This window comes from Petaurus breviceps, unplaced genomic scaffold (assembly GCF_028583685.1).
Source record: "Petaurus breviceps papuanus isolate PSGF00001 unplaced genomic scaffold, PetGlider_PUasm1.0 90434, whole genome shotgun sequence".
In the NCBI taxonomy this organism is placed as follows: Eukaryota; Metazoa; Chordata; class Mammalia; order Diprotodontia; family Petauridae; genus Petaurus; species Petaurus breviceps.
Genome location: NW_027187251.1, coordinates 1,931,428 through 1,943,743, shown reverse-complemented (window position 1 = coordinate 1,943,743; position 12,316 = coordinate 1,931,428). Strand labels below are relative to the sequence as shown.

The following is a 12,316-nucleotide window of genomic DNA, read 5'->3' as shown; positions in this document are numbered from 1 at the left end:
CTCTCTCTCTCTCTCTCTCTCTCTCTCTCTCTCTCTCTCTCTCTTTTCCCTACCATCCTATCTGGGTAGGACTCAACCAGGAGCATGGATATGGGGTGGTAGAGCTACGGGGGGTGATATAAGTGACCTCCTTATTCTGTATATTATGATTCTATTGCTGCATCACCAAGTTAGCATTAACTTAAGCTTATTATGGTCCCCTAAAACCCTTTCTCTTTTTAACATGAATTACTTAGTTAACCAATGTCTTCATGATCCTATGCTAAAACAATTGGTTTTTTTTTTAACACATACTAGACTTTACATTTAAACCTATTACATTTCATAATAAATGATTGCTATCTTGCTGAGTTTAACTCCAGTGAAATCTTATAGATTTGGGTCTGTAATAAATATCCCAGATTTCCTTGTCTTCTCTAATCTGCAAAATCTGTAGTCTGACCAGTCATATTAATGTGTTATTTGCATTCTTCACAGAGGGCAATCCAGCACACAGTCTGAACACCAATGGGTAAAAATGATAAATAACTGTGTAGTAAACAAGTCATCTAAAGTCATTCAATTACATGCAAACTACATTTATGCAGGAAATAAATTCACTCTGGCCTTTGTTGTAGATATGTACATAATGACATAGAATTCATGGGAGGTCCCAAAGAGAACCAAGAAAATGTGGCAAGATTTGAGAAACTAGATTTTTTAGGAAAAGTTAAAGGAATAAAATTTGCTTAATCCATAAAAGGCAAAGCTGAAAGATAACTTGATATACCAAGATGTATTACTCTGCTTTAAATGATCCTCAGTGATGAATGGGAGAGTCATAATAATTACTCACCTTTATAATGCCCAGGCTTTTTCCCCCTCACCACAACCTTGTGAAGTAGGAAGGACAAATATTATTGTCTCTGTTTTATAGATGAGTAAACAACCTCAGAAATATGAAGTGACTTGGACAAAGACACACAGCTAGGGACTGTCCAGGTTGGGCTCTGGCCTTTACCTCTTGGTTCCATGTCTATCGCTCTTTGCACCAGACCATAAATTCCTCATAGTCCAAAATTCATTCCTATTTGGCATTAGGATGCATTCTTTGAGTTTTGTGTTTTATTTTGCAGAGCAAACTCTGACCACAGTTTGGTGAAGGAAGACACATAGGTTTAAACATTTTTCTAATAGCAGATAAGGCAGCTACATGGTGCATTGGACAGAGTTCCAGACCTGGAGTCAGGAGACTCATCTTTCTGAGATCAGAGTGCAAATCTGATCTCAGAAACTTCCTAACTGGACAAGTCATTTAACACTGTTTACCTTGGTTTCTTCATCTGTAAAATGAGCAAGACAATAAAACGCCAAATCACTCCAATATCTTTGCAAACAGAACTCCAAATAGGGTCACAAAGCATTGTACACAACTGAAACGACTGAATAAAATAGCAAATAGTTGAGAATTAGTTACAATGGAGGGTGAATGAAAGAAGAGGACACTGAGAAATTGTTTATTCTCAGTGTTAACAGTGACATTAGAATCATCTAAATTATATCCAACTAGCCTACTCTACGTACAATAACATTTTTCCCCAGTAAAAAACCAAACAGTTAAAAGAAGGATCAGTTCCCTCAACTGTAAAATGGAGAAAATAACAGTACCTACTCCTAGAGTTATTGTCAGAATCAAATGAGATAATACTTGTAAAGGGATTAGCTCAGTGCTTGGATCATAAACATTTGCCTCTTTCTTCCTCCTTGTGTCTACTAAGGATAGGATATAAGGGAATCCATTAACATCATTGTAGTAATGTATAAGGTTAAACATCATGATCATGGATTTAAATAGTGGAAAGGGCCCTCAGAAGTCATATAGTCCATCTCCCTTGTCATAGAGATAAAGACATTGAGGTTTAGAAAGGATACTCGATTTGCCCAAATTCACACCAGTAAATAGTAGTATTCAAATTCAGGACAACTAACTCTAAATCTAAGACCCATTCCACTGCACCAATCGATCTCTAGGTTTCACCATTGACTTCCTAGGCTAGAATTCCACAAGTGGCCCATGAGCAACCATAAAGAAATTTAGAATGACATTACGAATGCAATAGATGCTGTGATTAAAAGTGCTATTATGTCCTTTGAAAGATCTAAATGATATTACAATGCAGGGACACACGAGGGCACTCCAACCAAGTAGAGTCAGAACTCTTTCACAGCTAGATGCTCTCATGAGAGAAAATACATTAATAATTGTGGCCCTTTAGTCAATGATACTGATCAATTCTGACTATTATTTTTAGACAGATATCCTTCTATCCTTGAATGTTCAGAAGAGACATTTGAAGGTCTTAAGACATAAAGTTGTCTCCTCTAACTTAAAGGTCATTGTCACCCAGTATGGTGTGCTTGGTGACAATAAATGTTGGCGGATTGCTTTTCTAACTGATCTCTCTAAATCCGTTCTGATTTAAGGATTCTCTGATTCTCTATACATGTCTACTTCACTTTCTAAAATAGAAAGTTTCTGGAAAAGTATATAAATTTGCTTCTATTTTGAATCTACTAAAGAACCTAAAATAGATGCATAGTGAGACTTTTTGTTGTACAAGGAATCATCCCATTTTTGTCTATTTAATAAGTGGTTCTGCTGTTCCTCCCATATAGCACACTCATCTCCCATCTCTGTATCTTTGCATGGACTGTCCATCATGCCTAGAATGCTTTCATTCCTCACCACTCCTCTCCACTTCTTAGACACAGCTGATGCCAAATTATACCTCCTATATGATATCCCCCCAGATATTAGTGGTCCTCTCAAATTACATTATACTTTTAAAATGTATTACTTTAAATTTATAAATATATATTTAAATATATTTATATGGGCAGTTAGATAACACATTTGAAAAATACTTGTCAAGTACAGAGTTTGTGCTACCGTGTTTATTTAGAGTGAGGCACAGCTGTTTCTTCATCAAACCCCTCTGTTCCTTAAACATACAGGGGCATGCTACCAGATCTTACTTCTTATAGGAATTGATTGTTAAATTTTCAATGGGAGCATTTACATCTTGGAAATCAGCAAATGCTATAAGTCAGGGCTTGATTTATTGTTTTTGTTGAATATCTAGAGTGATATAAGAAAGTGTCCCAATCTCTGTTGACTTCCAATCTCATGTCTCCAACTGCTTTTAGACATTTTGAACTAAATGTCCAGTAGACACCTTAAGACTGATATATCAAAAACTGAATTATCTTAACCCCAAACCTTCTTTCCCTTCTACCTTCCCTATTCATGCAGAGGGCAAGACTGTCCTCCCTATCCCTCAGGCTCACAACCTAGGAGTCATCCTGGATTCCTCACCAGCTGTTTGAGTCAATGCGTTTAATCTTAGCTGGGGCAGTGTCATGCCAGCACCTCCAGAAGGCCTTCCATTCTTTGACATTGGAATCTACTGACCCTGATGTGGTTTCCGTTCTTGTTCCTTTCATTATTTTTCCTGGCTCTGCTTTTCCAAGGAGGAAATAAAAAGAGATGGGATGAACACTGGAATATTTCAGGTATCCATATTTGCATTCTCTTTAAGGTCTAGGCAGTTTGACAGTCCATGGAATTTAGGACTTATATCAATCTACTTCTGCAATTGGATTGAGAGAGCCTTTATATCTGAGCGGTTGGGGAGCTCTGAACATATAGATACTCAGAATCTCAACCAGGGAATCACAAGATCCTTCTCATAAACAAACCCCCAAAACAGAACGCCAAGTCAGAGTGTATATACACTTATCAGAGCCAAAAATGAGATATCTCGTGCCTCTGATCCAAGTGGTTGCCAAGACCCGCCAATTTCATCTTTGAGCACCTTTCAGATATACCCTCTTTTCTCCTCTGACACTGCCCCCATTCTAGCGCAGCCCTCCTCACCTCAAACCTGGTCTGCCTACCTCAAGTCGTTCCCCATTCCAATCCATTGTAGCCGCAAGTACCCTAGCATACCCAGGATGGTTGCTAGCACAGGTTCTTAGATCTGCTTTTCTAAAGGAAAGCAACTCCAAAAGCATTAACAATCTTACTTTACTCAATCAAACATATATCATTTACCTAGTTCAGGGGGAAAAGTCAGCACCCTGAACTTTAGAAATACAAACAGAAGTTACAAAAGAAAATAACACAAGTTAGCAGACAGGTTTCCAGCTGTCTGACCATTACATCCATACCTAGTTAGTTACCAGAGAGGGAAGCACCAACATCTGGGTTTTCAAAGCTGGGGTGCTCAATGGCTACCCAGAGTCTCATCTGGCCAAATCACACAACTCTTCCCAAAGTGAGCCCCAAAGCAAAACTTCACATCAGGGTATATATAGCCTTCTCCTGGGTGAGAAAATGTCACAACCCTCTTGACCCACTGCCCAATCACGAAGTAACAAGGTGTGGGCATTCAGCCTGTTAGGGGGCAGAGTATATTTTCAAATCAGGGAAGGTTCTCAGATTCACTTAAGCCTATCAAGGGGCCAAGGGGCAGGGAAGATCTTCAGATGTCCATTCCCATTGCCTCCATCCTCCATTCAGCCACTAAAATGATTGTTCTAAAACACAGGTCCATTCATGTCATTGAGTAAACTCCAATGGCTTCTTATTGCCTCTTGGACCAAATGCAAAATGCTCTCTTTGGCATTTGAAACCCTTCATAACCTAGCCCCCTCCTACCTTTCCAGTCTTACATCATCCTTCTCAACACATACTCTTTGATCCAATGACACTGGCCTCCTGACTGCTCCAGGAGCAAGACACCCCTTCTCCCCACTATGGACATTTTTTCTGACTATCCTGATGCCCTAGAATATTCCCTCTCCTCTGCTCTGACTAATGGATTCCTCAGCTTCCTTTAAGTCCCAACTAAAATCCCACCTTCTCTTCCCTAACCCCTCATAATTCCTGTGCTTTCCTTCATTTAATGATTTTCTATTTATCTTGCAGGTAGTTTGCTTTATATATATTTGTTTGCATTTTACCCCCTACATTAGATTGTAAGCTCCTTGAAGCCAGTGACTGTTTTTTGCCTCTTTTTGTACCCCCAGCACTTAGCACAGTATCTGGCACATAGTTATTGCTTGTTAAATGTTTATCTATTGATTGATGGATGGAGAAAATGTCAATGATTCAGATTAAACTTAAGTTTGTCATGTGTACTTCCCCTATCAGAGAACCAGTTATTAAACATTCATTTCTAAATCTTCTCATTACTTTCAGTTAAATTTTGAATACATATCCTTCCTACCTATTGCCTAAAACCTCTCCCATCAATCCCTCACTTGAGGATAAAACAAGATGTTTCACTTGTGATTTTCCTCACCAAATCTTGATGAAAGACAGTTACATTTCATGGTATCGTATTGCTCCCTTAGGGAAATGTTCCCTGGCTGTCTGCCTCCATAGAACCTTCAGGGCTATGGAAAGAATTCATTTCTGTACTGATAATATCATCTTCCCTACCCAAAGTTGCTACAAGATTGATTTATGGACACATTTCAAAAATCATTCTCCCTAAGGTGAGAATATAGCTCTGAAGTAGCTGGAAGGAAGGAGGTCAGAATATCAGACAGGTACAAACATCCCTGCCTCTGTCCTCATAAGCAAAGGCAAAAAACTATTCAGCAGGGCGGCCAGGTAGCACAGCGAGTAAGAGCACCGGCTCCAGTGTTGAGAAGACCTGGAGATCAAATCTCGGGCTCAGACACTTAGCACCCACCCAGAAACACCTGGCTGTGTAACCTTGAGCAAGTTACTTAACCCCAATTGCTTAGGGGCTGCCAGGTGGCTCAACGAGTAAGAGCACCGGCTCCAGTGTCAGAATGACCTGGATCTAAATCTGGGCTCAGATACTCAGCACCACACCCAGAAATAACTGGCCGTGTAACCTTGAGCAAGTTACTTAACCCCGATTGCTTAAAAAAAAAAAAAAAAACCTATTCAGCAGTTTTTCAGATCCAGGTAAGTAACTAAATTAGATTCTCAATTTTCCATACTACTGAAGAGAATAACCCCCAAACCATTTCCATTTAGCTTTGATATTCATTCTCTTCCCCACTTCTAGTCTCCTCCTACAATGTCTTTGCTCAAACTGATAGGATTAATTTGCATTTTCTAACTAATCACAGACAAGTGGAAAGATGCAGCTCTAGGTTGTGCTTAGACCTAACCAGTAATTTGCCTTAGATTGAAGATTTTGCTATGATCATCCCCAAAGTGGGTAATTCAGGTCATACGGAGAGTATGCGTAATGATGAAAAGAACACCTTTGGAATCAGAAATCCCAGATTTGTTACTTTACATTCATTCATCTCATTTTTCAGTCGTATCCTATTCTTTGTAACCCTGTCTGGGGTTATCTTGGCAAAGATACTGGAGTGGTTTGCCATTTCTTTCTCCAGCTCATTTTACAGATGAGGAAACTCAGGATTAAGTGACTTGCCCAGGGTCACACAGCTAGTAAGTGTCTGAGGTCAGATTTAAAGATATGAGATGAATCTTCCTGACTACAGGCCCAGCCCACTATCCCCTGTGCCAATTCAATAAAGTTACTTTTCTCTGGGCCTTAGATTCCTCACCTGTAAAATCAAAGTTGTTATATGGAAAATAAAGGAATTATATGAGAAAAATTGTTAAATTAATCATGCTCAGGGAGTCTAGTCATATATGCCAACAATGTCAATGACATAAAGAAAGGTCTAGAACAGAGTGGGGAACCTGTGACCTCAAGGCCACATGTGGCCCTCTAGGTCCTCAAGTGTGGCCCTTGGGTTCAGTTGAGGGGTGGTGCTTGAGGATCTAGAGGGCCACATGTGGCCTTGAGGCCTTAGGTTTCCCACTCCTGGTCTAGAATATTTATAGTAGCACTTTTTTTTTTTAAAGCAATAGGGGTTAAGTAACTTGCTCAAGGTTACACGGCCAGGTGTTTCTGGGTGGATGCTAAGTGTCTGAGTCTGGGATTCGATCCCCAGGTCATCCTGCCACTGGAGCCAGTGCTCTTACTCGCTGTGCAACCTGGCCACCCCAATATAGTAGCACTTCTTGTAGTGGTAAAACCAAAAGCAGGGCGGCTAGGTGGTGCCATGAATAGAGCACCGGCCCTGGAGTCAGGAGGACCTGGGTTCGGATCTGGCCTCAGACATTTAACATAAAAACTAGCTGTATGACCTTGGGCAAGTCACTTAACCCCAATGCCCTCCAAAAAGCAAAAAAAAAAAAACATAACTAAAAGCAAATTGAGTTTTTTTAAGAAATGGCTGAACAAACTGTGGTATGTGAACGCAGTACATTACTATTGTGTGTTTAGGAAAGAGGCTATTTGAAGCAGTGGAAGGTCATACAAGGCTAGCCAGAAGAACACTGAGTCAGAAGAACGTGGGCTCAGGTTCTGCCTATGACATTTAATGAACTGTATGAGTGGGAACCCCTAGTAGTTTGCAAAGATTCTCAGTTACAGATGAATTACTGATCTGCATTAGTGAAGGGAGTTTCGTCACCAGGGAGTTTTCTAAACTGATGAAATTGTAGAAATGACAAATATTAGGAATTCATAGAAACAGGGCAAGACTTGTATGAATTGATTCAGAACAAAGAAAGACCAGGAAAACAACGTGCATAATTACTACAATGATATAAATGAAAACAATGTTAAAAGACAACAGAATTTAGATCAAATTCAATGATCAATGGATGATTCCTGACGTTTGATGCTGGAATGAGCCGCCTTCCTTGGTGTAGGGAGTTGATAGTGTCTCTCTAGATACAGATCATTATATATTCTCTATCAGTTGAGATCTCACTCTATGAAGACAGCTTTGTTTTATGTGAGTACTGTTGTTAGGTGTTGGGATGGGGTGGAATTTATTGGGAAGTGATTGTGGTTAAAAAAGACAAATGCTCAGTAAAACACTTTGAAATTTAAAAGGGGGTAGAGAGGGTTTGAAATAGGTGATCTTTCTGGTCCCTTGAAGCTCTAAATGCCCTGCTTGTCCAAAAAGCAAAGCTTATAGGGAAGGCCTTCTGAGAATTGGTTATATCCTGTCATTCTGTTCTGCGTGATATCAGTCTAGGAGTAGGATTTTAGGGGACCTGCTCCAGCAAGCCACTAGGTACTTAAGTGTCTTGTTGGGGGGTAACTTGGGTGACAGATGTGGAAGGGAAATGGTCTTTGGGCCCTGTTCTGTCATAGCCCATAGCTTAAGGGCTCAGGAACTGGGGAATTGCCAAATGACCCATGGAGATCAGCCTGTCAGAATTAGATAGAAGGACTCTTAACCTCACTGGGCCTGTTTCCTTCATCTATAAAATGAGGGTTTGGACTAGCTAATTCACTCTAAGGTTCCAACCAACTCAGTTTAAAAAAAAAAAAAAGGAAAAAGAAATCCCAAAGAATAGAAATGATTGAACAGGCACCACTCAACAACAAAAGCCAACAGAGAGGGATGGAGAGCTAATTAACCCTCAGGTGATTCTATAACTCAGGTGTTAGAGGGCTCAGCAGGAAGGCAAAGTAATCCCCTTTCTCTTAGAGACAGGAATAGGGAATGGGCACACTTGTTTACCCAGTACATTTGTTGCTAATGAGGTTTAAGGTAGGGGACTGCCCTATTTGCTCTTTTTTTATCTAGGGGAAGCTAGAATAACAGTGGCCTGAAGTCCCGGACTCTCTTCCCTGTTCCTGGCTTCCTGGGGTTATGCCAGACAATTCTAACCCTTCCTACAATGTCTTTTAAATGCATCGTGGGCTCTTTCAGTCTTGTCTGCTTGCTAGATTCTGACTGCTGAGTGGGTAACAGGCTTGGGCTTGTGAATATGAAAAAGAAAACCCATCCCATTATGACCCTTACTTATCATTTGTATATTCATTGGTTTCTTATTCCTATGTGTGGTTCAGAGTCTTAGAAAAGGGGCAGGGAGAGCATATACAACTGGGATAGGTAAAAGAGGGATTGGGAAAAAGAAAGGTGGCACTTATGGTTGAAACCTGGCTAAAAAAAGTCATTCCTAGGAATCCAGCTCCTTTTTCTCAGTTACTGGTTTTTGTGTATCTGGAATTCAGGCATACTCCAGACCCTAGGGGTGGGATGGACGTCCCTCTCTACATCCTCTGAGATGGTCCTGATGTCACTGGCAAAAGGAAAGATGCGGGAACGGGTCCTAAAGGTGGTTAGGGAGAGGGTGCCCCGGGACCGAGTGTTCCATTGCTTGGTCAGCTTCCTGATGGCCTCCTCTTCCTTCATCTTCTCCAGCACTTCCTGTAGGACTGAGCGGAAGAGCTGGGATACCTCACGGACTTCTGGCTCATACTCAGCAATGAGCTGCCGAAACCTAGAAGGAGAAGGACAAAAGACAGAGGGCAGGATATATTGTATGAGATTCCATTTTGTACATTTTTCATTGCATGATGTTTAAACCCTTGTAACTTCCTTCCTGTTCCTCTGGGAAGGCCATTCTTTGACCATTCCACTAATGGAGTACTACAATTCCAGTTTTTCCTAAGGAAGCCTGTGTGTGTGTGTGTGTGTGTGTTCGTGTGTTCTTGTGCTTGCAGGAATCATAGCATATGGAAACTGTAGAAGAAGATTTTAGTTTGATATACCACTCATTAATTATTCATGAAATGTAGTGTCTTTAAAAAAATTTTTTTTTTTTTTGCTTTTTGGAGGGCAATTGGGGCTAAGTGACTTGCCCAAAGTCACATGGCTAGTAATTGTGTCAAGTGTCTGAGGCCAGATTTGAACTCAGGTCCTCCTGACTTCAGGGCCGGTGCTCCATTCACTACACCATCTAGCCACCCCTGAAATGTAGTGTCTTGAGAAGTAATAGTTTCTCCTTTGCTGTAGGACTCCAACTGAATGTTGGATGACTGCTTGCTATCAAAAGGACCACTAGAGTTGGGGGGGTCAATGGAGTAGGCATCATGGTACAGCAGGAATGCTGGTTCTGGGGGTCAGAGGATCTGGTTCATACCTTACCTCCACCAGTTACTACCTATTGGGAAAATCACTTGATTTTTCCCCAGGCCTCTGTTTTCTCATCTGTAAAATGAGGGGTTTGCAGAGGTGAGGGAAGGAAGGTAGATGGAGTGAAAATAAATGGTTATTAATTAAAAACATTCATTTTTAAAGGAAGGATTTGGACCAGGTGGCTTATGAAATTCCTCTCAGCTCTTGGCCTATGTCCTGGGTTTGAATCCTAGCTGATACCTACTAGCTGTGTGACCTTGGGCAAAGTGATTCAATTTTTTTGATTCAGTTTTTTCACAGACAGGGTGTCTCAAAGGTCTTAGCGAAATTTTAAGTGGTTTTAAACTGCACTAAGAGTTTTAGGACACACTTTATACAAAAAGAAGTGATGAGGTTTGTCTTGTCTACCTGACAGGGCTACGATAGATCAAACCAAATGAAACTATAAATACATACATTATAACTGTCAGGTGTTGTGTATAAATGTAAATTATTGTGATTTGTTTCCTGAGATGAAACAAAAACTATCCCATTTTCTATTTTCTCTTGCTACAATAACAAGTGAATCATCCTGCCTCCTTCTTTGTCCCCTGATGGCACAGTCAGCATATTTCTTTCCGCGCTTGTCCATTGAAAAAGATGGTGGAGGGGCTCTTACCTCTGACCCTGAAGTCTTAAAAGGACAACAAAATAAGAGGATATATTTACACCAGTAAAATATCAATAGGGCATAAAAAAGAAAACTGAATTTGGAATCAGAAGTCTTGAGTCCAATTTCTGTCTCTCACATATACTAGCTTCAAGACCTTGGGAAAGTCACTTAATTTCTCTGAGCATGTGTTTTCCCATCTTTAAAACAAGGGCATTGATCCCTTTTCTTTTAAATTATTGGGGGGGGGGGGAGGAAAGGGCAGGGCAGCTAGGTGGTGCAGTGAATAGAGCACTGGCCCTGGAGTCAGGAGGACCTGAGTTCCAATCTGAACTCAGACACTTGACATACTAGCCGTGTGGCCTTCAACAAGTCACTTAACCCCAATTGCCCTGCCCTCCTCCCTCCAAAAAAAAGCAAAAAATAAAGATAAAAAAATAAATTATTGCGGTGGGGTGGGTAGGAAGGAGAGAAAATAAATGCTTGTTAATTTAATAATAAAATGAAGTTTAAAAAACAGATAGGGTTGGGCTAGGTGATCTCTGGCGTCCCTTCTAACTCCAAATCCATGATCCTACTATATGAGCTTATGAACTCACATTTATAAATGTGTTAGCTTTATGAAGTGTTCAGTCACCCTGTGAGAGATGCAGGGTAAGCATGATAGCTTTATTGAAGTCCATCTCTAATATCTCACCCTGACCTGGAAATGATACTGCATTCTTAAAGATAATGCCCATGGACCATAAGCATCATCAAAGCCTGGATGAACTAGAAAGCTCCAGAGATGGGCTATAGGTCCTCAGGCCTCAAGCCAAATTCAAAAAAGCTCATTGCCAGGCTGAACAAAGAAGGAGGGAGGGGGGATTTCTCAACTATGGCAGTTCTCAGAGATCATCTCACCAAGGCATAAAGGGGCTTATAATCTGCACTGACAGAGGGAGAACCCACACCATGAGAATCACAGAATCCTCAACGAACATACTGAAGTATATCGGACACATACACTAAGAAAGGGTATATGTCCTATTTCTTGGTGTAAGTTAAAAAAAAAACACAACTAAAATGCTATTGAAGAATTAGGAAGAAAAATGGAAGATTTTAGGAGGAGCACAATGCTAGGAAGGAGTGTATGATATAGGAAGAGGAGGATTAGACATGAAGTCAGTAGTGCCCTTTATAACTAGCTGTACAACCCTTAGTCCCATAACCTCTGTGAGGTGGAATCGTAAAATCTGTAGAATGGTGATCTTTAGTAGCACAACCTGCCTCATAAGGTTATTTTGCAAACCACAAAGTGCTACATAAAATTGAGTTACCAATTTTATTGTAAGAATTTGCTTCAGCGGTATAATCTTCTTAATTACCTTGCAAATCCTAAAGATTTATACAAGAAACAATTGGTTTTGCCTTTATTATGCTTTGTATGGTTGGGTGCTGGAGCAAGGCTGGTGATGGAGAGAAGAATGGATCTCTATCTCCCTTTACCTGGCCATCTTCATAATTCAGTCAGGACTAATCCTCTGCAAAATTGGGAGGTTAAGTCCAATTGTCTTCAAGGCTTTTCCTCCTTTTTCCATGATGTCTCCTCCTCTAAAAGGCACCTAGAATTCTCTTGCTCTATCTCCCCATCACACACACACACACACACACACACACACACACACACACACACACACA

General features: G+C 40.5%; 1 protein-coding gene across 1 annotated transcript in view; it reads right to left on the bottom strand.

Annotated features, from left to right (window-relative positions):
• Positions 1-7,369: 7,369 nt before the first annotated feature.
• The window catches only part of RD3 (RD3 regulator of GUCY2D), a 26,191-nt gene continuing 21,244 nt past the window's right edge, over positions 7,370-12,316 (bottom strand). Inside the window, exon 3 of the mRNA XM_069108722.1 lies at positions 7,370-9,349. Coding sequence (XP_068964823.1) covers positions 9,052-9,349 — 298 coding nt within the window. The 3' untranslated portion in view covers positions 7,370-9,051. The remainder of the gene's footprint in view (positions 9,350-12,316) is intronic.